The 23,513-nt window shown below is 40.3% G+C and overlaps 1 protein-coding gene across 1 annotated transcript in view; it reads left to right on the forward strand.

Moving 5' to 3' along the window:
• Window positions 1–23,513, forward strand: part of BBS9 (Bardet-Biedl syndrome 9) — a 363,446-nt gene that overhangs the window by 16,032 nt on the left and 323,901 nt on the right. The window contains exons 4-5 of the mRNA XM_087713067.1: window positions 2,981–3,045; window positions 5,389–5,502. Coding sequence (XP_087569193.1) covers window positions 2,981–3,045; window positions 5,389–5,502 — 179 coding nt within the window. The remainder of the gene's footprint in view (window positions 1–2,980; window positions 3,046–5,388; window positions 5,503–23,513) is intronic.

Below are 23,513 nucleotides of genomic sequence, written 5' to 3' on the forward strand. Positions count from 1 at the left end.
TGCCTAGAGGCTTATGCATCAGCAGAAGCGTCCTTTGGGCGCAGAGTGTTGCAGCAGGTAGTGGCCACCTTAGCCACTAGAGAGTCATAGGTTCCCCCCCCCCCCATGGACAGTAGCTTGGGTACATCCCACCAGTGGCCCCTCCTGCAATATGCCATTGAGAACGAACGTTGGTACTTCCCTGAATGTCGCTTCTTATGACATCTGTAGGGCCATTTTCTGCCCTAGTTAATTCTAGCGTGGGAGGGGTGGCCTTGTGATCTCTTTTTCAGATCATACTCATGCTACTCGACTCGACCTTGAGGAAGCTGAGGTAGGAGGAGTGGAGGCATAGTTGCAACACTTTTCCACTCAGTCTATGGATCAATCAACACTGATGATAGTCCACTAATGGGCTCCTCCCACAGATGTCATGAGAAGCGACATTCAGGTAAGTACCAACGTTCATTCAGGTTAAATTGCCGTGTTGGCACTTTGCAATAAATAAGTGGTTTTTGGGTTGCAATTTGGGCACTCGGTGCCAAAAAGATTGCCACCAACCCTCTCCTCCAGCAGAAGATCCTTACAGAATCATAGAATAGCAGGGTTAGAAGGAACCTTGGAGGCCATCTAGAAACTTTGTATTGTCTGGATTATTTTGGTGCCTCTGACAGAAGAAAATTGCCGGAAAGGAGAAGGAGTTTACTAGGACAAGGCTGCCATACAGAGGAAGGCAGAGGTAGTCCTTGACTTATGACCACAATTGAGCCCAACATTTTGGTTGCTAAGCAAGAGCATTGTTAAGTGAGAATTGCCACATTTTACTCAATCCATGTCATCTCCTGGTTGTAACAGTCATGTGCAGGCTAGGGAAGAACATCTGAAGGCATGTGTAATATTCTAATGTACAGAAGTTATAGTTAAATGTGTGGCAGAAACTGGACTTTGGGTGTGTTTTTCCACCCAGATTTTTTTTTGTATCTCTTTTCTATATCAAATTAGGCAAAGAATCCACTCTTTAAATGAGTTTTTAAAAAAATACCCACAGCAATAAAAGAGGAAAAATAATAATCTGTAGCTTACAGAAAGTTACAAAGAAAAGTTAGAAGAAGAAAGGTTAATCCATCCACTTGAAAAAGGTTTGGTTAGATTCAATCCATGTAAATAACATTTAAAAAGTAAGATAACCATTGTCCAAAACCATTCCAAAGTTCAAATTCGCCGCTAAATTCTTCTATCCTTTGATTTAAATTGGTTTTTAAGTTTTATAGGCAGTCCGTTTTTTTAAAAAATCAATAAAGATTTCTCATCAGCTGGAAACACTTTCTTTTTCCACATCATTCCATTCTGAGGCTGCCCTGACTTTGTCAGTCTTGACAAAAGACTGGAATTTTTATTACCAGCTTGAAGACTTTTTCTTGCTGCTTTTGGAGATTTTGCGATATCCCCGAGATCAGCAAGACGTAATCTTCCTATTCACCATCTCTTCGGGATGGTTTAGGTCCATTGGGACCCCCAGTGATAAAAGTGCGATCTCAGAGCATTGAGATTGCACATTGTCTCGTCGTGACTTTGCCCCCTCCCCTCAAATGTGTGTGTGTGTATAGTTTTAGAAGAGCTGTGTGTGTGTGTATGTGTGTGGAGGTATATATACACATAGAGCAGTGATGGCTAACCTTTTTTGCCGCCGTGTGCCTAAAGCTGGGAGAGCACAGGAAGGGGTTGTGCTCGCACATGCTGTCTTCCCATGCAGGCGCAGGCGCCCTGTGCAACCCCCACCCCACCCCTCCCGCTTTTGCTGCACAATGGTATGGTGGACCCGTATTTCGCCCTCCCCAGGCTCCAGAGGCTTTCTAAGAGCCTGGGGAGACCGAAAATGGTCTCCCTCGCCCACCCCACAGGCCCTCCTCCATGTATTTATGTATATATGTGTGTGTGTGTGTGTGTGTGTGTATGTATGTATATGTATGTACACACACACACACACACATATATACACACACACATACACAGACGCACACACACACACACACACACACATATATTTTCATAGATTTTTACGGGTGTAGATATGCTGGTCTTGTTGTATTCGGGTCTTTTCCCATGTAAGATTGAGATTGTCTTGGCAACATTTCGGCGAGGTCTCACTCGCCATCTTCAGGCTAGTGTTTTCAGCTTTTCCCCAAAAGGAAGGTTGGAGACTGGTCAGTAATTGTTGAAAACTGTTAGTTTGAGGGACAACCTCCCACAATTTTAATTAAATTGGTTTTCTATACCTATCTCATTTAATTATGCTATCTCTGCCTCACTTGCTGCATAATATGTTTGTTATGGTCATTAAGATAAAGGGGGGGGGGGAAAGAATCCATTGGAGTTGGGCAGCTAATAAATTCAGCTAAATAAAGGTTCATCGTTGTATTCTAATGGTTATTAGAATGCTGTAGAGATTCCCGGTTTGTGGATTATCCCTCTCTCTGTCCATCCATCCATCCATCCATCCATCCATCCATCCATCCATCCATCCATCCCATCTATGACATTTGACTATCTCTAGAAACTGGAATCTATTAGACAGATGTATTTTGCACTTTACACAAGTTCAAACTACATACAAAATCAGTCAGACTTGGAAGATTGAAATTAGCACAACAGGTAGATCAAATCAGGAATCAACTCCACAGAAAGAATAAAACTAATTTGTTTTGATGGTCCTTATATTGATAGAGTCTTGCAAGTCCAATTATGCTGTATCTCTTGCCTTTCTTATAACCATATGAATTAAGGAGATGTCTGTGAATTAGGGAACATAGTGTTTGTTTGGATTTAAGATAGGTTTGATACGTATACATCAGTATACAGCTATTTAAAAAAACTGTTGAAGTATTAAGTACAAAAAAGTTTGCATGTTACATGCTGTTAGTATTTAGTATGATTTATTGGTCTTTTAGATTATTGATATTGGTGTTTTTTAAACACATTTCATCTTTTTCCTTTCTGCTAGTGGCACAGAATTGCTTCATCTGGCTGTATTGCATTGCAAAAAATTATGTGTTTACGCTGTCTCAGGTAAAAAATAAATCAAATCAACTTATTTTCCCTATTTTCCATTTATAAAATCTAGCATTTTTCCTACAGATTTAATGATACTAAATCTATTTCACATTATTAAAAATATACTCTTTTGGAAAGCAGCAGCTTGCCTTACACCTCTTACGCAGCACTCACTTCACCTGTCCCTTCTCAGGTGGTTCCAGGTGGCCAAAATTGCCGTGCTGCAACTCTAAAACGCTATTACAGCCATCTCTGCCACCTGTAACTGCCTGAGAAGGAGCAGGTGAAGCAGGCACTTCAGAGATCACGGTGGATGGAAAGGAGACATTTTACTTTCGGGGTTGCCACTCAGCTCAGCTCCTGGGAGGGCTTAGACGGTGGTGGCAGTAGCGGGTCCTCACATTGCTGAGGAGTGAAGTCATTGTGGCCATTGTCTCCGTTGAGCTGCCCACTGAGTTTCTGAGGCACCTCTCACTTGCAGGAGAAGGCAAGGGCGGCATATATGAAAGCCTCTGTAACTGGGAAAGAAAGCCGTGCTTGGAACCTATTGAAAACTGCTGCCCGAAAAGCGTAGCTTTCTTTCCCATTTACTCAGATGCTTTTGTATATGCTGCCCTCCTCCTCCTCCTGCAAATGAGAGGTGCCTCAGAGACACTAGATTTCTCAGGACGCTAGATTGGGAAGTTAAAAACCTAGAATGGGGTACAAGGCTTTGGCTCATGAGATCGCTGTGCTGCCACCCAAAAATACTGTTACCACGATCTCTGCAGAGCCCACTTCACCTGCCCCTTCTCGGGCAGTTCTAGGCAGCAGAGACCGCGGTAACAGCATTTTCAGGTGGCAGTGAAGCGATCTCAGAAGCTTGATTGTGTCCCATTCCAGGTTTAATTTTGCAATCCAGCGTCCTGAGAAAAGCCTTTATGGAGAGGAGACTGTTCCTCTTCTCTTCCTCCATCATCACCCCCAACCTGCCCAGATTTATCATGCAGCAAAAAGATATGGTAGCTGGGCGTAATAGCAGCAATAGCAATAGCAGCAATAGCAATAAGAACTGCATGTCAGTTCCGGGGGGATTGGGGGGTGGTGGAGGAAGGGAAGAGGAATGATCTCACCAACACGAAGGCTTTTTTCAGGAAGCTAGATCTCCACTTTCTCTCCGGAAAAAGCTATTGGCCTTGTCGGAATCTAGGCTAGTGGAAGAAGCATGTGATGGAAAGGAAACTTAGGAATGCGGGAGTGCTGGATCGGGAGTCTCCCTGAGCTTGGCACTTGCTTTTGCCCCAAAACTAAGGAAGAGGGTTTGTGAAGAGGGCTGTGAGTAAGCCCGGTTGTTCAAGGATGCAGCCTTGTCGGGTTGTCATCTTTGGCCTTCTTTTGCTGCTCAGGTGCCACCATGAGGAACCATTAATCCAAATGGAAGGAATCCCCACCCCTCCTCGCCCAATGGGCAGTTCCTGGTCGAGTGTAGCTGTGGCCATTCAGCCCCTGCGTATCTTTCTCTCCTCGCTGAAGAGAAGAAGCGAGCCGACTGCTGCTCCTTGGCCCATGGGAGGGGTAGAGAAAAGCTGATTTGAGATCGATAAAAGCTTTACCCTTTAGGAAGATCGAGCCCCCACACATCACATTTTTGCCCTCCCGGCCCCCAGAAGCAAGTTGCAGGCTTCCCAAGCTCTCTGCATGCCCCATTTTTCACAAAAAATGGGGCATGCAGAGTGTTCCTGGGAACCGGGGAGGGCAAAACCTTTTTAAAAAAAATTTACCTCTTCAAAATCTTGGTGCATCTTATACTCCAGTGCGCCTTATACACCGAAAAATACGGTAAATAGAATTTTCTATGTGATGATCTGTAGAGGAATAACATGTTTTGAACCTTCATTTTTAAAAACTCCCCAGTACAAAAAATGGATTTACAAGCCTTTATCTTCGTCCTCTAAAGAAATAGATAGTTTGCAGTTCTTTACTTGTTAGATACAAAGCTCTATTGAGCCTAGATAGCAAGTTATGGATGTTGAGGAATTAACAGTTCACCAAAATTTAGGGAGATTTTATATGTCATTCCTCCATCAGTATGATGGAGATTTTTGTATTCTCTATTTGATATCAGAATCAAACAGAATAAACTGAAAACGTCAAGTTTGTGAGAAAAATGTATTCACTTTTAATAAGTGGTTAATTTTTCCCTCAGTTCTGTTATATAGGCAAAAGAATGGGGTGGGGCTTATGGTATAATAATACATGAAACCTGAATTCTGACAACTGTATTCAAGTGTAACATAAGTATATTACAGCATCTTTCATAACAACATTTTCCAGAGAAAATATTGCAAGCTTAAGGCAACTCTTTCTTTTATTTAATAGGTAGCTTAGGAAATACAGAATATGGCAACCAATACCAGCTAAAATGTATGTATGAACACAGTCTTTATCGAACTGCATATAACATGACATATGGACCATTTGGAGGTATAAAAGGTACGTTATTGGTCCCAGACTATTTTCACTGATATAGAATAAACAGAGGAACTTTGGTGTTAAACCTGTGACTTAGGGAACCTATGCAGTTGGTCATATGTCTTTAGATGCTACATTTGTACTCGACTACTAATTTTCTTGTCCAGCAACAACATTTTTTCCCTGCCTCAATCTCTTGTTGCTTTTATATATGATTTAATTTTGTGTGAAAAAGCATATGTATGAGTAAATGGTGTATTTTAAACCTGGGGAAGATGTGCTTTAAATCTGTTAAATTTGAAGAATCAAAATATTTAAGTAATATTATATATGTGTGTTTGTGTGTGTGTGTGTGTGTGTGTGTGTGTGTGTGTGTGTGTGTATATGTATGTATGTATGTATGTATGTATGTATGTATGTATGTATGTATGTATGTTTTTTTATTTGTGCTGATGAATAAATAAAGGGAGACTAGTATAGATCTATTTCAAGCTATTTAGCTCTCATCAGCTAGCCATACCCTTACTGGGATTTGAACCTGGGCATTTTTACATACTAGGCAGACTTCTTAGCCATTAGGCCACAGGCTCTTATCTGTTATCAGCGAAGCCAGGGTGAAAGGTATCTATTAGATTTTTACAACCCCTGGTAAGCCCCAATTATGGGAGGAAGCTAACTGCTTCCATCATCTGTCAATCGGCTCGTCACAAGAGTCCATCATGACAGAAACCCAATGTTTTTTACTGTTGCCTTTGTTATATTTGTGTTTTTTTATTTGTGCTGATAAATAAATAAAGGGAGACTAGTATAGATCTATTTCAAGCTGTTTAGCTCTCATCAGCAAGCCATACCCTTACTGGGATTTGAACCTGGGCATTTTTACATACTAGGCAGACTTCTTAGCCATTAGGCCACAGGCTCTTATCCGTTATCAGCGAAGCCAGGGTGAAAGGTATCTATTAGATTTTTATGTATGTATGTATGTATGTACGCACGCGCACGCGCACACACACACAATCTCTAAAACTTTCTACAGGTTTTACCCCTCCTTAGCCTCCCTTTGGTGGCTGTGTGGGATGGAAGCTGAAAACTAAAAACTATATAGAGCCCTTTGCATGCTAGTAGCTTCTGATGTCTGGTTTTAGGTTCTTTGGATGACTGAATGGCAGGTTGGGAGCAGGCAAAGATCTGTGGAAACTGAAGGACGGGGTGGAGAATGGGGTGCCTTAGGGAATAGGGAAGCTTCGGGAAGCCCTGGTCAGGTGTGCCTCCCAGGGCCTTCCTCACCCTTGAGGAACTCTGTGCTGTGCTTAAGAACCCATGTGTTTGTTTAAGGGCTGCATCAGGGAGAGCAGGAGATAGGGGCCTTTAAGCAAGATAATCTAGGGTAATGGCATAACCACTTATGACTGTAATGGGCAAGTTTTAAGTTGAGGACTACCTGTAACATACTTGGCAAGTACTATTTTGAAATACTTGTAAAAACATGTAAAAGTAAAAGCTTTAAAAAATTACAGAAAGATGGAGACCTGAGATGTCAAGAATCTTATATGGCAAATTTTGGAAATTATTAATACAATGGTATTGACAATGTTTCAGTAAAATGCCCTTTTTCTACAATAATTTGCCTTCTGCTTTTTTTATACAGCACATTTAACCATAAATGCATATCTGCTTTATTAGGATAAAATTGAGATAAAAGTTTTATATTTTATAGTATGCATTGCTCTAGTAAGAGCATGTTTCATGTAGAACCGTAATGGCAAACGTATGGCAAGCGTGCCACAGGTGGCATGTGAAGCCATTTCTGAGGACATGCTAGGCATTGCCCTCTCAGTTCCAGCGTGCATGCACATACTGGCAAGCTGATTTTCGGCCTTGATCTTCAGCCAATTTTCTCCCTCAAAAAGCTTCAGGGCAAAAAACGTCCCAACATGCGTACCGGAAGTTCAGGAATGGACTTCTAGGTTCCCTGTTGGACTGTTTTTCTCCTTCAAGAGGCTTCCCTGAAGACTCCAGAGGGCGAAAAATCACCCAACGTGCAAACCCATTGGACCATTTGTTCGTTGGGCCATTTTTTGGCCCTCCCCAGGTTTCAGGAGGCTTCCCTGAAGGCAGGGTAGGGCGAAAAACAGCCCAACAGGGGCCATTGGAAGTTTGGGAATGAACTTCTGGGTTGCTCATTGGGCTGTTTTACTCCTTCCTGAGGGTTTAGGAGGCTTTCCTGAAGCCTGTGGAGGGCAAGAATTCGCTTCCCAGAAGTCAGGAGACTTCAGTGAGGCTAGTGCACATTTTTTTGGGGGGGGGGGGAATTGTACATGTATATGGGGGGGTTGCGCAGGGGAAGGGCTTTGCATTATGGGTTTGGGAATGGAACGCGCGACCCCCCCCCATGGTCCCTCCACTATTGGCACACCTCGACAAAAAGGCTAGCGTAGAGGTTAAAAGCACTAGATTAGACACTGGGAGACTATGTGTTCTATTCCTTCCTTGGACATGAAGCATCTGGGATATTTTGGACCAGCATCACACTCTCCTCTTAGGAAATAAGTAGTGTTAAGCCACTTCCAAAAAAATTTCATGAAATTTTGATTTCATGAAACTCTAATAATTACTTCAGACAATTTTCAAGAGTCAAGAATTATTTTGAAGGCAGCAAATAAACAAAAAAAAAGCTTTAGGTTTTTTTTGTTCATAGACGTTTTAAATTTTTTGATATATCCATTCATACTGATTTTTTTAGATGGTGCTGAAATGATAGGCAAACATTAGTTTGTGTTCTGAGACAAAACTAATAGTAACAAAATTATATGTTTTGCTATGTGCTATTTGTTGTAAACGTTATAAGCCAAAAGAAATGAAACTTCGTATATAATAAAATAGAGCAAGATAATTGAGGTTATCTTGATGGGTTGCTAATATTCATTATCTTTCGTTTTCAGTTTCTAGGGAATGGGAACAAATTTTATTTTAGATTATATCTTGTTTGTTGTGAGGTTTAATATGCTTCTGTGTTTTAATTATAATTCAGTTTATGAGCATGAGATGTAATCAATTTCTTTATGAATTCAGAAATATATAACCACCAGAGGACACTCATGTTTTATGAATCATAATTGAGATTCAACTAAGATATTTAAAAATTTGTAAGAGATTTAAATCACAAATGATTCTGAGGAGTGCTAATATATGTAATAAAAGTACCAGAATTTCTTTGTTTCTCCTTCTTACTAGTGTTTCTTAATGTTGAATTGAAGCATTTCTAAAATTACAATAAATATTTATTCATTGTCCTGTTTTGGCTGTAAAGTATCTCATATAAATAACTACAATGGTTAATATAGTGATTCCTCGATTTGCTGATGTTACTGGCTAGGGTGCCAGGAGTTGATTTAGAATGCTGGATTTTATTTTATTTTTAATATTCTTTTTTTCCCATCACGTTTTTTAATTTTATATTATTTATACATATCAGTGCGTGAATGCTGTGATACCTGGGTATCATACATTTTGATACAAAGAGATAATAATATTACTCATAGTTATTACATTTCATTTTCATTGTTTCAGATTTTTTAAACATACCTTATATTATCGCCCTTCAGTTTCTAAGATCTTTTGTTCCCTTGTTCTTTCATATATCTTATTAATATGTTTGTGTGTGTGTGTTATTATTATTACAATTGTATCACAGCGGCCAGTTGTTTCGCCGGATTTGGCATTGATTATTAGTCGGGCCCCACCCAGGGGCCTAGGACGTCATAACGTATTTTCGTAATACAAGCAGTGCAGCTTTTTGCATTTGACTGATGGTGATTTTGTCAATTTTTAACTGTTTTAAATGTAATTCCAGTGCTTTTGGAATAGCACCCAGTGTGCCAATTACCACTGGAATTACCACTGCTGGTTTGTGCCATAATCGTTGAATTTCGAATTTTAAATCCTGGTATTTTGCAATTTTTTCATATTCCTTCTCGTCAACCCTGCTATCACCTGGTATTGCGATGTCTATGATTGTAACCTTATTTTTCTCAACCAGTGTGATGTCTGGTGTATTATGCGCCAGTATTTTGTCTGTTTGTATGCGAAAATCCCACAAGATCTTGACCATCTGATTTTCGGTGACTTTTTCAGGCTTATATTTCCACCAGTTTGTTGTTGTTTTAATATTATAATTTTTGCACAAATTCCAGTGGATCATTTGTGCTACTGAATTGTGCTGCAATTTATAATCAGTCTGCGTGATTTTTTTACAGCAGCTGAGTATGTGATCAATAGTTTCATCAACTTCTTTTGCAAAGTCTGCATTTGGCATCATCAGAAGATTTTTTGATTTTGGCCTTAATGGCATTTGTGTGGATAGCTTGTTCTTGCGCAGCTAGGATTAGTGACTCTGTTTCTTTCTTTAATGTACCTGCTGTTAACCATAACCAAGTTTGTTCACTGTCCACTTTATCTTTTATTTTTTCCAGAAATTGGCCATGCAATGCTTTGTTCTGCCAACTCTCCATTCTTGATTTTATCACATCTTTTTTGTATTCTTGTTTCGTCTGTTGGACCTTCAATAGATTTTTGTTCTTTATTTCGATTAATAGATGTTCTTGACTTTCTTTTAAATAACCAGCCAGTGCATGTTTTTCTTCTTCAACTATTTGCTTCACTTGTAATAATCCTCTGCCACCTGATTTTCGGGGCAGGTACAGTCTATCAGTATCACCACGTGGATGTAAACTGTAGTGCACTGGTTTTTCGGTCCAAAATGTCCAAATCAGCTTGTGTCCAGTTAACTATACCAGCTGTGTATCTTATAACTGGTATTGCCCAGGTATTTATGGCCTTGATTGTATTTCCACCATTCAATTTAGATTTCAGAATTTTCCTAACTCTGTTGGTGTACTCTCCCCTGACAATAGTTTTTACTTCTCCATGCTTGATGTTATCCAGCTGCAGAATGCCTAAATATTTGTAGGCTTCATTTTCATTGCATTTAATTAGTTGGCCATTGGGCATTTCAATTCCCTCACATGTAGTGATTTTGCCCCTTTTTATGGATACAGTGGTGCATTTTTCCATGCCAAACTGCGTTGAAATATCAGTGCTGAATACTCGGACTGTGTTTGTCAGTGATTGGATTTCTATTCCTGACTTTCCATAGAGTTTCAAATCATCCATATATAATAAATGAGAATTTTTTTCAGCTTTGGCTGTTTGGTAGCCTAATTTCATTTTTTTTAAGATTACTGATAATGGGATCATCGCGATGATGAAGAGAAGAGGTGAAAGTGAATCACCCTGAAAAATTCCTCGCTTGATATTAACCATTCCGTAGTTCTCATTTCCTACTGCCAACTCAGTTCTCCACTGTTTCATTGCCTTTTCAGTAAAGGATCTAATATTTTTGCTAATGCCAGTTGTTTTTAAGCATTTTATGATCCAACTATGTGGCAATGAGTCAAATGCCTTTTTGTAATCAATCCAGACCATATTCAAGTTTGCTTTTCTGTTCTTACAATTTTCTAATATCATTTTATCAGAGAGCCAAGGTGGCGCAGTGGTTAAATGCAGCGCTGCAGGCTACTTCAGCTGACTGTAGTTCTGCAGTTTGGCTGTTCAAATCTCACCGGCTCAGGGTTGACTCAGTCTTCCATCCTTCCGAGATGGGTAAAATGAGAACCCGGATTGTTGTTGGGGGCAATATGCTGACTCTGTAAACTGCTTAGAGAGGGCTGAAAGCCCTATGAAGCGGTATATAAGTCTAACTGCTATTGCTAACTACTAACTGCTATTATCAATTAGGAACTGATCTTTTGTGCCCCTGCTCCTTCTTTTGTTGCCTTTTTGCTCTACTGGCAAGATGTTGTTTGTTTCCAAATAATTCATAATGTTATCTGCAATAATGCCTGTGAGTAATTTGAAGGTTGTTGGCAAGCAAGTTATTGGTCTGTAGTTTTCAGGTATTGTTCCTTTAGTTGCATCCTTCTGAATCAAGTATCTTTTTCCAGTTGTCAACCATTCATCAATTTGACCATTTTGTAAAATTTCATTCAGTTGTCTGGCCAATATTGCATGTAAACCGGTAAGATATTTGAGCCAGAAACCATGCAATTGGTCATTTCCAGGTGATGTCCAATTCTTTACTTTTTTTACTCGATTTTTGACCATCTCACTTGTTATTTCTAATACTTGCATTTGCTTGTTGCCAATGCTTTTCTCAAAATCATGTATCCACTTTGCTTCCTTATTGTAGTCCTTTGCATTTTCCCACAGTTCTTTCCAGAATTCAACTGTGGCCTACTTTTCTGGTTTTTCACTTTTGGTGTCACCATTCACATTAAGACTTTGATAAAAACGCCGTTGGTCTGATCGAAATTATTATTGCTGTTGTTGTTGTTGTTACCCTCTTATTTCTATCTCTATTTTAATTTTCTCCCCATATCACTGTAATATTCAAAGATGTTTCTTTTCTATTTTCTATCTTTCACCTTTTTATTATTCATATTTCCCTTATTTAGCTCTTCACATCTATTTATATTAAATTTTCATCCTTCATTCTTTCATTATCCAGTGTCTCAATGTACACTTCTAGTACCAATCACAATCATTTAAACATTTAAAGTACATCTATTCATGTTCTTCCCAATCATCCAATCTGTGTAATTCTACTATTAATACACATGTTTACATTAAAACATATTCTTTCATTATCTAATCATCGATTGTTTAATTTTCATTTCACTTCTAATCATATTTTTATGCATATTTAATAATGCCATCATTCAATCTCTAATTTTCCAATTGATGCTTGATTCTTATTCATAGTTCCCAAATTTCACTGTTCATATCTATTTATCTTAAAATATTATTCTAATGTCTGTCACACTACATACAAAATTATCTAGCCTACATAATTCTAATATTAATACACGTTTGTATTGATATATATATATTTATGGAAGTCTTTTAATCTCTTTTTTTTAATCCATCATCTCTTGCACAGATCAGCATTTTTGGTCTTTTTTGTGTGTGTGGCTTGCCTCCTGTATTCTTCTCTTAAGTCTTTTACTCCATCTACTTCTAAATCTATATTCTGTCTATGCAATCTAACTTTTTCTTCCCTCTCTACCCTTTACCATTTCTAGTTTTAAAGCTATCTGTTCTAGCCTGTATCTCTTTTCCCCAGATGTCTTCCTGTTTCTTCCATTCCCTTTTGAGTCTTTTAAAATATTTTCCTCCAGTTTTAATTCCTTAGTCATTGTTAATTTTGGTAATATCTTCTACTTGTTGTCTTCTTTTTGCTGGTTTCTAAGTTCTGGTTTCTCCTCCATTCCTTTTGATGGCTCCTTTCTTTCCTCATTGTCCTGGCTTTTGTTCATTGTCCCTTGTATAATATTTTCCAGTTTTTGGTTTATATTATCAAATATTTTCACCATCTCCTTATGTTGTTCCTCCATACTTCGAAACATCAACCCATTCCATTTAGAACTCCACTCACTTCTGCCTTGCAAAATTGTGTTTTATTTTGTTTAATAGGTCTCCTTTTTAGCCAGTTGTCCAGGAATCATTGATTCAAAACAGAGCTTGACAGATCACAATTTTTAATATCTCATCAATAATCGGTCAATTTTAAATACATCAGGGTGTTTTCCACACCTCTGCAAGTCACTTTTATACATTCAGTAACATTCAGGGATGTTTTAACTAAAATTCTTATTTAATTTTCAAATTTCTAGTTGTCTTAGAATAGATGCATGTAATCCAGTAGGTATTTTCAGTCTTTCAGATAGTTATTCCCAGGCCTGCATAGTTTCCCTCTCATCAGCAGATGGCACTTTCTGCTTCAACCTGCTTCAATCTCTCTGCAATGTTGCTGTCAAGTCTGATTTTAAATGTTTTAAATTATAATTCCAATAAGTAAGCAGTATCAATATATAGGATTTTAGGTCCATAATTCCAGCATTTTAAAATGCCTACTCAATACCATGTTCTTTTGCTTTGAGAGTTCAATTTTATATGTGTGTGTTTGTGTGTGTGTGTGTACGTGCACACACCCACACCCACATATTCTCCTTAAATTCTCCGGTATTTTTCCAAAGTGCTTGTTCTTTGCTTTGATGAATACTTCTAAATATATATTCCACTTAGATTCCTTGGGGTCAGATTTCAACAAAAAGTATTCTCTCAGCCAGTTTGCACACCATTCACTGTTTCTTCATTCCTGCGCTGTCATAGGTGTTCAGACTGTTGCTAGCTTCATGGCAGCCATTTTTGCTGCTGCTGCTCCTTGTCTTTGGATGAGGGGGATTTTCCGAGTCAGGGAGGAGAGATGCGGCACCCCCCTACAGGGTGGCCATGGCTCCTATTGAAGCCCTCTGACAGGGAGAGCTTGAGACGGGGCTGCGGTCCTCGCTTCTTATAGCACTGGAAGTACAGCTGGAAGTCATTTTTAATATTCTTATCATTGTCTCTATAAGCTGCCCAGAATTATGGTACATAAGGTGGGGAGCTGTATATCTCAATATAATGAAATAATAAAATAACATCCATAGATGTGTAGATGTCAGTTCTTATGGCTAGCTGTTTCCCAGACATTAATTCAATAAACTTAATTAACTTCATTGCCCCTATGTACATTGCCCCTATATTCCCAATGTAGGGAATAATATAATTAAAACATTTGGAACAATGATTCCAGCTTGATGAATGGTTTGTAGTGATAATTTACAGGTCATAAATTTACAAACTTTATAAGCTGAATTAATAAAACCAGCTGAACTATTTGTAAAAACTATGTGCATGTGAGAATACATTTACAATTATGTTATAATAACAAAATAAAATAAAAATCTCTAAAGTAGGATTGGCAGCCTTTTATTATCAGTTAATATACAGATTAGTCATAGCATATCAAACATAGTGGAGGTTGGGGAAGAGAGTCCATTCTTATTATTTCTTATTTATACAAAGGCATGTAGTTGCAGAATCCATCTGCTTTTCAAACCCACTGTCAAGGAAAGAAACAAGTTGACTTTTTGTTAGTTTACTAAGTAACTGATCTTTTTTGACTTTTCTAAAAGAAAGTCTGCTACAAATAGCATTGTTATAATAAGAAAGGCATTCACAGAATATTTGAAATATATATAACAGTTTCCAGAATTGATCATGTGTCCCAATATTAATCCATTGATTTAATAAAATTAAAAAGTCTTTTAAAAAGTGCTGTGTTTCCCCAAAAACAAGACCTATCCCAAAATAAGTCCTAGCTTTATTTTTACGTGTGCTAATATAAGCCCTATCCCAAAAATAAGCCTTAGTTAAGACTTATCCACTGTTTCCCACCATTTGGTTGTATGAGGTGAAGCAAGATATATACATAAAAAGCAAGGTATGATGGGGGTGGAGGGTGGTGGGTGGTGCTGTCCCATGCACCCCATACCCACTTATTTTAGGATTGCCAAACCACTCCTCCCACATCATGACACATGTCATGCTGCTGCTTGACTTCTGTGGCCACTCGCGGCCAGATGCCATGTGGAGCATCATAGCAGGACGTAGCATGGCACATTGTTGGTGTCACCACCCGTGACAGAGGGCTGCATATGCAAAACGCTAGTGCCACTGATCACATGCACAATGGTAGATGAACCACATGGCTTATGAGCTGTGGCACTGATGAGATGCGCCATGTGGCGTTTGGCCACAAACAGCCGCAGAAGTTGCAGAACAGTGTGACAGGTCTTGGAGCGTGGGAGGCCTGGATACGGTGGTTCTAAGATAAGTGGGTAAGATATCCCCTGAAAATAAGACCTGGTGCTTATTTTGGGGCCTAAAGAAAATAAGACAGGATCTGATTTTCAAGGAAACATGGTATTATCTATATTAAAACCATGTAACTTTGTAATAGGAAACTCATGAACAAGATAGATATAAGCTTAGGTTTCCTCAATTTTGTGAGGTGATTTTTAATAGTAAATGAGGAAAATCATTATCAGTTTGTTCTGACCCCCCTCGTCCCACACCAACACACTCTGAGCTAGATAAGTTACGGCATTTAATTAACAGACAGACAGGTCCTTGGCAGGAAACCGGCACAGATAAGCCTTGGCAGCAATCCAACACAGATAAGATGTGGCAGCAATCCACCTACCAAGGTCACAATAATGTTCTCCGACATTAGTTCCTGTGTTGACTTCTGCAAAAGGGCGTGTGCACAAGCAGTCTTTTTATAGTTTGGAGAGGAGCCTAATTACCACCAGCTGAGTGCAATTACCTCCTGTACTTGCGCAACTGTTTCTGAGGCCTATTAACTCTTCGGTGCCGGGCATCCAGGAACAACTCACTGCTGACATCAGGAACACACTCGCTTGTCTCCTCCCCACAGGTCCAAGGCTCAGGCGCCTCCTGGTGGCCAACCAGCCTCTCTGCGCCCTGCTCGGAGTCGGAACCCTGTCCAGGGTCCTCAATATCCTCCAGAGCCGACTCATAGGGCCCCTCGCTGTCGGAGTCTGGTGGCAGCTCCAACGGCTCCTGCTGGGCCACAACACAGTTCATATTTTTTTGTGAGATAAAGAGTGATTTTTGCCTTTATTTAAACAAATTTAATGATAAAAATTTTAATATGGATTTATAGGGGCCTAAGACCATAAGAATCAGGTCAGATGGCCATTTCCACCCACTCATTTGACACTAGGTAGGTAGCCAGGTAGTCTAGAGGGTTCTTTGAAACTGGCATTTTCACAGATTGATATATAGCTTTGCCGCAAGTAGTTTTTTCAGCATTTGATGCACCAACTTCACATGTTCTTCTATGGTTCACTAAAGATGAGAATATTGTCCAAATAGATAAGGACACCTTTATATTGTGCTCATGTAGCACCTAGTTGATTAATTGCATGAAGACAGCAGGGCCCCATTGTAATCCAAATGGCATTACTTTGAATTGGAAGCTGCCTTGTGGGCAATTAAAAGCGGTTTTCCATTTGTCTCCTTCTCTGATCTGCACCTGATAGTGTGCCTCCCACAGGTCTAGCTTGATGAATATCTTCCCTTTGGCCAGGTGGGACAGCATATAGGTAGATGTTTACCATGCACACCACATTTATTTCTCTAAAATAATGCAGTGCCTCATCGACCCATCTTTTTTCTCTTTAAACAAGATGGGGTCGGCTGATTTTTCTGATTATATGAACCCCTGGGCTAGGTTGGCATTGATATATTCTTTTAACCCTTTCATCTATTTAGGAGTCATGGAATACAGTTTTGGTTTTGGTAGTTTAGCCTCCGGCACAAACTCAATTGCACAATCTGTGGGCCGTGGGGGGTGTAGAGCATTGCATTCCTCCTTGCTAAATACCTCTGCTAAATCTCAGTATTCTCTTGGGATTTGGGGAGTCCTTGGGAGTGGTTCTGACATTGCAGCAGCTTTCTCTCCTAGGTCAGTGTCACTTAGCTGCTGAAGGGCTTTTCTTTCTGTTGAGACTGGGGGATGGTCTGGACCCAGTGCTAGTTTAATTTTAGGTAACCCCCTTCCCAGGTGATCGTTGGGCTCCATTTTTCTAGCCAAGCCAGTCCCAGTATGAGGGATTCAGTCATTTTTGGCACCACTAGAAACCGAATCAGCTCCCATTAGTGTCCCATCTCTAGTTCGATGGGTTTGGTGACAACCGTGGCTGGGCTTTCCCCTATTAGTGACCCATTGACCTGCTCGAATCATGTGGGGATTGCTAGAGGTCTTGTCTTGATGCCCAGCTTAGTGACTGTGGAGGGCTGATAAGGCAACAGGTGCAGCTCATGTCTCTGATGCCTCTACTTCCCCTTGGGTCCTCTCTTTGACATCACTATTTTTGACTTAATAGTGAAAGGACGGATGACTTCACTGGGGTCATCCTCACTGTCATCACTGCTGTCACCACTCGTCAGTGATGGGACCTTAGGAGCTGGAGTTCCCCCTTCCCTTTTTGGGGAGGGGAGACGTCAATGGCTTGTCGGCAAATTTCCCCTTCTCTGTGGCCTTTCGCTACAAATCTCTTTGGCTTTATGGGGGTTTGACCTCTCGCTTGTGGCATGGGGGCTGGGGCCAAGTACTTAGATGCTCAGTGACCCTGTTGTCTACACCAGAAACATTTAATGGGCATTGTGGAGGTTAATCTTAGTGGCTCCTCTGCTTGGATCGCTGTCCCAGTTGCCTCAAATTTCTTCTCCGAACTCTCCTTTTGGTTTCGCTGTAGTTTGAGGTCCATTTGCTACAGCCATCTGGTACCAGTTGTGGATGCGATCTGGAACTCCCTGGAAAAGGCAGATTTGGAGCAGTTCTTTGTTCAGGCCCTCTTTAAAGTAATGGACTAGTAGCAGTTAAGCCCACCGCCTCAGCCTTCTGGCAATTCTCCAAAATTCCTGGATATATTCTTTGGCTGGGAAGCCTCTCTGTTTGATTTTCTTGATTTCTGCTTTGTTCAGGGAAGTAGCCCATCCAGGGAGCATATCCCCAGCCAGCAGCAGCTGGGGTTGGACTGGTGGGCTGGCTGATATTCTGTGCCTGGGTGGGCTCCGATAAGATTGGGACTCAACCAAGCCAATAGCTGTAGTTGGCTGTGTCCCAGGTTGCACTGAATGCAGAGCTTGAAGCATTATGTCTTGTGTGGATGGGTCCCTCTGCGTGGGCAATGTAAAAGTCAGCTGGCCAAGGACTGCCGTTGCATGATGGGTTCTCTATGATTGGCTGCCACCACTAAGATTCATCTGCTCGAATCTTTCAGGTAGTCCCTCCAGGGTTTGGCTGCGAGCCTGGTATTTCCATTTTCCCAACTCGTTAAATCCAGAGGTCTCATTGACCTCCATTCCAGGATTATTGTCCTTCCCTCATGGATGTGATCGGTCTCTCCCTTATTTGTCTCTGGGAAGCTGGTTTGGACTTCAGGTCCTCCTGCACCTAGTAAAGCTCCTTGGAAGCCTGCCATTTGACGTGCACCTTGGGCCCAGCCTCCAGCTGGCACTCAACTTCATTCGTGGCTGCTGTCGCTCGCTGGGGCATTGAGGAAAATGACAGGCTGTTCTCAACTGCCCCGCTGGCTCTGCTAGCATTTGTCATCTCTCCTGTTTCCTTCTCCATCTTCCTTGAGTCTTTTCCATTGCCCAGGTAGACCAGGTAAGTAGCTGGGGCTTAGGACCCTGGATAGCAATTCCAGTTTGGAGAGCCAGTTTAATGTCAAGGTTCCAAGTAACACATCCCCAACAATGAGAACTCTGAGGCAGGTATATTCCTCAAAAAAACATTTTATTGGGACATATGAAATTGGCACAGAATGTCAAGCCCATCCAGGAAATTTGCTCCTATAGTCATTACTTTCTCGACTATAATTGGGGGAAAGCTTTCATAATATCCCACCCCACTCTACTCCTTCTTTGGAAGGAGTAGATTTTATAGAATGTAGTTTTTTTTAAAAAAATTCTAATTAACCTTTTCAAAGCTTCTAAATATTTTTGATAGCTTGATTTATATTATGAATCTGATCTCTAGAGTTTAATGAATTCTGGAGTTTTGGTTGAATTTAAGCCATGAAATTTTATCCCAAGAAAATAATACTTTATTGTTAATAATGGTTGCAGATCAGAAAAATAATACAAGATTTTTAGTCATTATTCATATTTTAGTTGATATAGCATAATGTGAGAATTTAATTATTGATAAATAGAATTCACACATTGTGCTAATATCAAAATCTGGTATTAGAAAGTGCAACTGTTTAAAAATTCTTTATGGTGATTATTAAATCAGTGGAAAATATTTTGAAATAATCTGAATATAAAAATTGATATTAAAAATGGATAAACTCTAAACTTGTGCCCGTTCTTTCAATGAAACATCTGAGTTTGGCTATTATCTTAATTACTGAATTAAATTTAGTTTAGAGAGTAATTTGTTGTAATTTTTCAGAGAATGGTATTATGATAATCAATTTTTCTGTTCAAAAAGGAATGTGTGCTTATTAATCATCACACCAAATAACCACAATAATTGAAGGCTTCTCCATTGAATATTACGGATTGTATTCTATTATGTTAGTTCAGTGTGGGTTGGTACATAGATGTTTTTTTGATTTCCCAATCAAGAAGTGAGGGAGAGTGAATGGCCCAAAATAGATATGTTGGCCCAATAAAGGAAAAGGATTGGGTCTCCCCACTTTCAGGCTATATACTTTAACTGCTACACTACACTGGATGTCATATACATCCATCCATCAATCCAAACTCTCTTTCTTTCTCTGTATTTTCTCCTCATGGGTTTTAATTTTGAATATTGATACATCATCAGGGTTTTTGTGTGTGTGTTTGTTTTTGTATTGCCTTGGCTCTTGTTTCAGAGTATCTGGAACTTTAAGCAATTTAAACATGCTCACTTTAATCATTAATCCAATTATATTTACCAAGTCACATAATATTAGAAAATAATTATGAATCAAGCTATTTATTATTTAATATTTTGGATTCAATAGGTATTTGCATAGCTGTAAAGATTTTGAAATGTTTGCAGCTGGGTCTAACTATTTAAATGGAACATTTCTGGGTATGTACATAGATATTATAAGCAATATCTAAGCTGAACAGAAGTCATATATCCTGCTTTACAATTTGAAAAACATGTTTCAGTGTTAGAATTGAAGGAAGTCATAACTAAAACAATTGACCAATTCAAAAAAAAGATTTCTATATGTTAAATATATAATTCTGTTAAAATTATTGAATTTGGTAATGGGACATTTTTGTTCACTGATTTAAACTGTGACACATTTATATTTCCAAGGATGATAGAAGGCTTTTACTATTGAAGAAACAGGAAAGCCTTAAAATTACCACTGTGTGAAATATTCAAAACATTGGTGAAGTAATGTGGTTTGATATAATAAATGATTTCATGTAAGTTTTTAGGGAAATAATGTCCCAAAGATTTAAAGGGATAAAATCTTACAATATGATATATTAAGTTTTTATCAGTTTATAGTTATATAAAAATGACTTTTTTGTTTGATTTTAAGACATAATTCTATAATAAGACAGTTCCAAAATTACTTTTATAACTTTTTGTGAAATATAAATTCAAATATTTATTTCAAGCTTACAGCTCATTTTGATAATGGAAAAATAGGTGATGGAAATTTGATTTACACTAAACATCCAGATGAAATATTCAATTGCTGATGAGAACAAAAACAAGTCGTGGTTGATAAATAAACCCTTTTTAGGACAAGATAATCTATTCGATGATTTAATCTAACTGGCAGAAAAATATCCCTTTTGGTATCAGAATGTCCTTTGTATTGCTTTTATAAATTTGGAAGCTGCTTTTGATTTGATGTCTAGGGAAATATTGTGGATACTGGAAGCCTTCAACTTTGGAACCTGCCCATTACAGTCACAGGTTCATGATTGCCTTGCTTAATGCCTCTCCACACCTGCTTTCCCTGATGTAATCATTAAGCAAAGCATAGGGTAGGGGAGATCCTTGGAGATCTAGCAAAGACTCTAAGTTGCTTGCCCTGAGTCTCATAAAGTTTTCCTCCATACCTTGAGGCACCTTATCCTCCACTTCCTCTCCACTGGGTCTTGCAGGCCTTGAGTTTCTTTCCCATCTAGCTACTTATCCACACAGTCTGCTCAGGCTAGCTGTAGTGCGTGGGAAGTGACTGTTGTCAACTCTGAAGTGAACCTGGCTGAAACCATCTTGTGCTTCCTTTCAATTGCCCCGAAGCCTGAGAGAGGTAGAGGAGGGGGAGTAGATAGCCAGCTTACAGTCAAAATAAAAAGTTTTCCTGTGGGAATCAAGGTCATTGTAACAGGTGGCTGATGAAGGAGGAGAGGAATCTGCCAGCTATATTCATTGGACAATGTGACTGATGGCACTGGGGAGGGAGGGATGTTTTACTCTTTTAATTAGGTGAAAACCACAGGAACCTTCAGAGTTGGTTTTCATTGGCTGTGCTGATATGATGTATCCAATAAACTTTGAGGAATCTGCCTGCCTCAGAGTTTTGATTTCAATGGGTGCATTATTCAGAATGCTGACATTAAACCAACTCTCCTAACTTTCCGTTCCAATTGGACCTGTTCTCTGGGGGGGGGGGGTCAAGCCCCGGATGCTCACCCAATCTTTTGAGGGGAGCAGAGAAGACTCAGGGAATACTGAAGATATGGAAAAGCAGGGGGGAGGAGCCACCGGTGCCAGTGCAACCCCCATAGAGAGAGCCTGCAGATCCTCAAGGAGAGCCTGCAGATCATGGTGATACTGATAGGTCACCTTCCCACCAGGGACCTGTCCCAAGGTCTGAGCGAAAGTGACGGCTACTGGGGACTTGTACTGGGCTGAGGAGGACCTCAGACTCCAGGCCTCTGTTCAGAGGCTTGGGATGGAATTCCAACTGACATCTACATGGGATTTGGCCGCTTTTGCCCCACACTGGAGAGAGGGAAGTCCTCCCAACTTAGACGAGTCCGGAGAATACATGACAGCTCACTAGCTGAGATCCATGAACTAAAGCAAAGAGGCCAAAAGAAGCTAAGGCTAGGGTTAGGTCCTCTCCCTATTCTGAACAGTCCTGAGAAGGGAGCTTTCCAATGGCTGGAGGACATTAAGCAGAGTGATAAAGAAAAAGCCATGTCTTATCAGCCCCCAGGAATCCCCCTGATTCCCAAGGAATGCCAAGACATCACAGAAGTTTTTATTGAGGCAGAGTGCAATGTGCTGCCCCCTCACCGGCCCACTGACTGTGCAAAAGATTGTGCCAGGGGTGAAGCTACACAAACTGAAGCTGTACTCAATGACACAGAAGGAAATGAAGGAGTTAAAGGAATACATTGATAAAAACGTGGTGAGAGGGTTCATATAGCCAGCAAAGTCTAGGGTGGCTGCATCGGTGCTTTTCAAAGAGGAAAAGGATGGGTTGATGAGGCTATATGTTGATTTTAGAGGAATTAATGGGATCTGCGTGGAAAATACGTATCCATCCCTCTAACGAAAGACATGCTAGCTCATCTATCAAAAGGAAACATCTCCACCAAACTGGATCTGAGAAGCATATTACTGAGTGAGGATTAAGGAAGGGAATGACTGGAAAACTGCATTTAATTGCCCCCTTGTGAGTTTCCAATTTGAAGTAATGCCCTTCAGGCTGCAGCCCCCCCCCCCCCCCCAGTATTTATATAGCTAATTAATAAGGTGCTGCATGAACACCCATACAGGGAGGTCTTTGTATGCTTAGATGACATTCTCATCTTCACTGAGACACTAGAAGAGCACATCAAGCTGGTATGCCAGGTGCTCAAAAAACTCCTAGTGGTGAAACTGTATATCAAATTGTGTAACTGTGAGTTTCATAAATCCAGCCTAGACTACTTAGGGCAGGGGTCTGCAACCTTTAATATTCCAAGAGTCATTTGGATCCTTTACCACAGAAAACACCGGCAGTCACAAACCCTGAGTGATGTGGCCAGCTCGATGTCATTCACTCTCACCCAGTTAACATGACCCCCTCCTGCCCAGCCATACCTACCCTGTTTTGTGGCTCCTGGTGGTTTCTATGAGAAACCGGTTCCCCCCCTCTCTCCCCCCGCTCTTTTTCTCTGTCTCTCATCTCTCTGTCCCGGTCTGTCTCTCTGTCACTCTCTCTGTCTCTCTTTCTCTGTCTCATCCATCCATCTGTGCTCTCTTGCCCAGCTTCATGTGTCATGTGAATCCAACCACTTGGACTGTGGAGACTGACAGGCAAAGCCAACCTTTGAGATCCCCACATAATAAGGCAACTCCAACCCGGATCCTGTCGGGGAGACATCTTACTTTCCCCACCCCAATGGCAGGAGCTCAGGCTGGGAGGAAGTGGTGCAGTGCCACCTGGGTGGAGGGGGGGCAGATGGCAGTGGCAAAAGTGGGCAGAGGCCCTCAGATGAGGGAAGTGGGCAGAGGCCCTCGGTGAGGGAAGGCAGATGCACTGTCTGCCTCGGTCATCCAGGCAGGTGGGACATAGCTAGGAGGGACATGTAAGCCA

This window comes from Thamnophis sirtalis, unplaced genomic scaffold (assembly GCF_051295495.1).
Source record: "Thamnophis sirtalis isolate CommonGarterSnake01/CBP01778 unplaced genomic scaffold, rThaSir2_p1.2 scaffold_4, whole genome shotgun sequence".
NCBI lineage: Eukaryota > Metazoa > Chordata > Lepidosauria > Squamata > Natricidae > Thamnophis > Thamnophis sirtalis.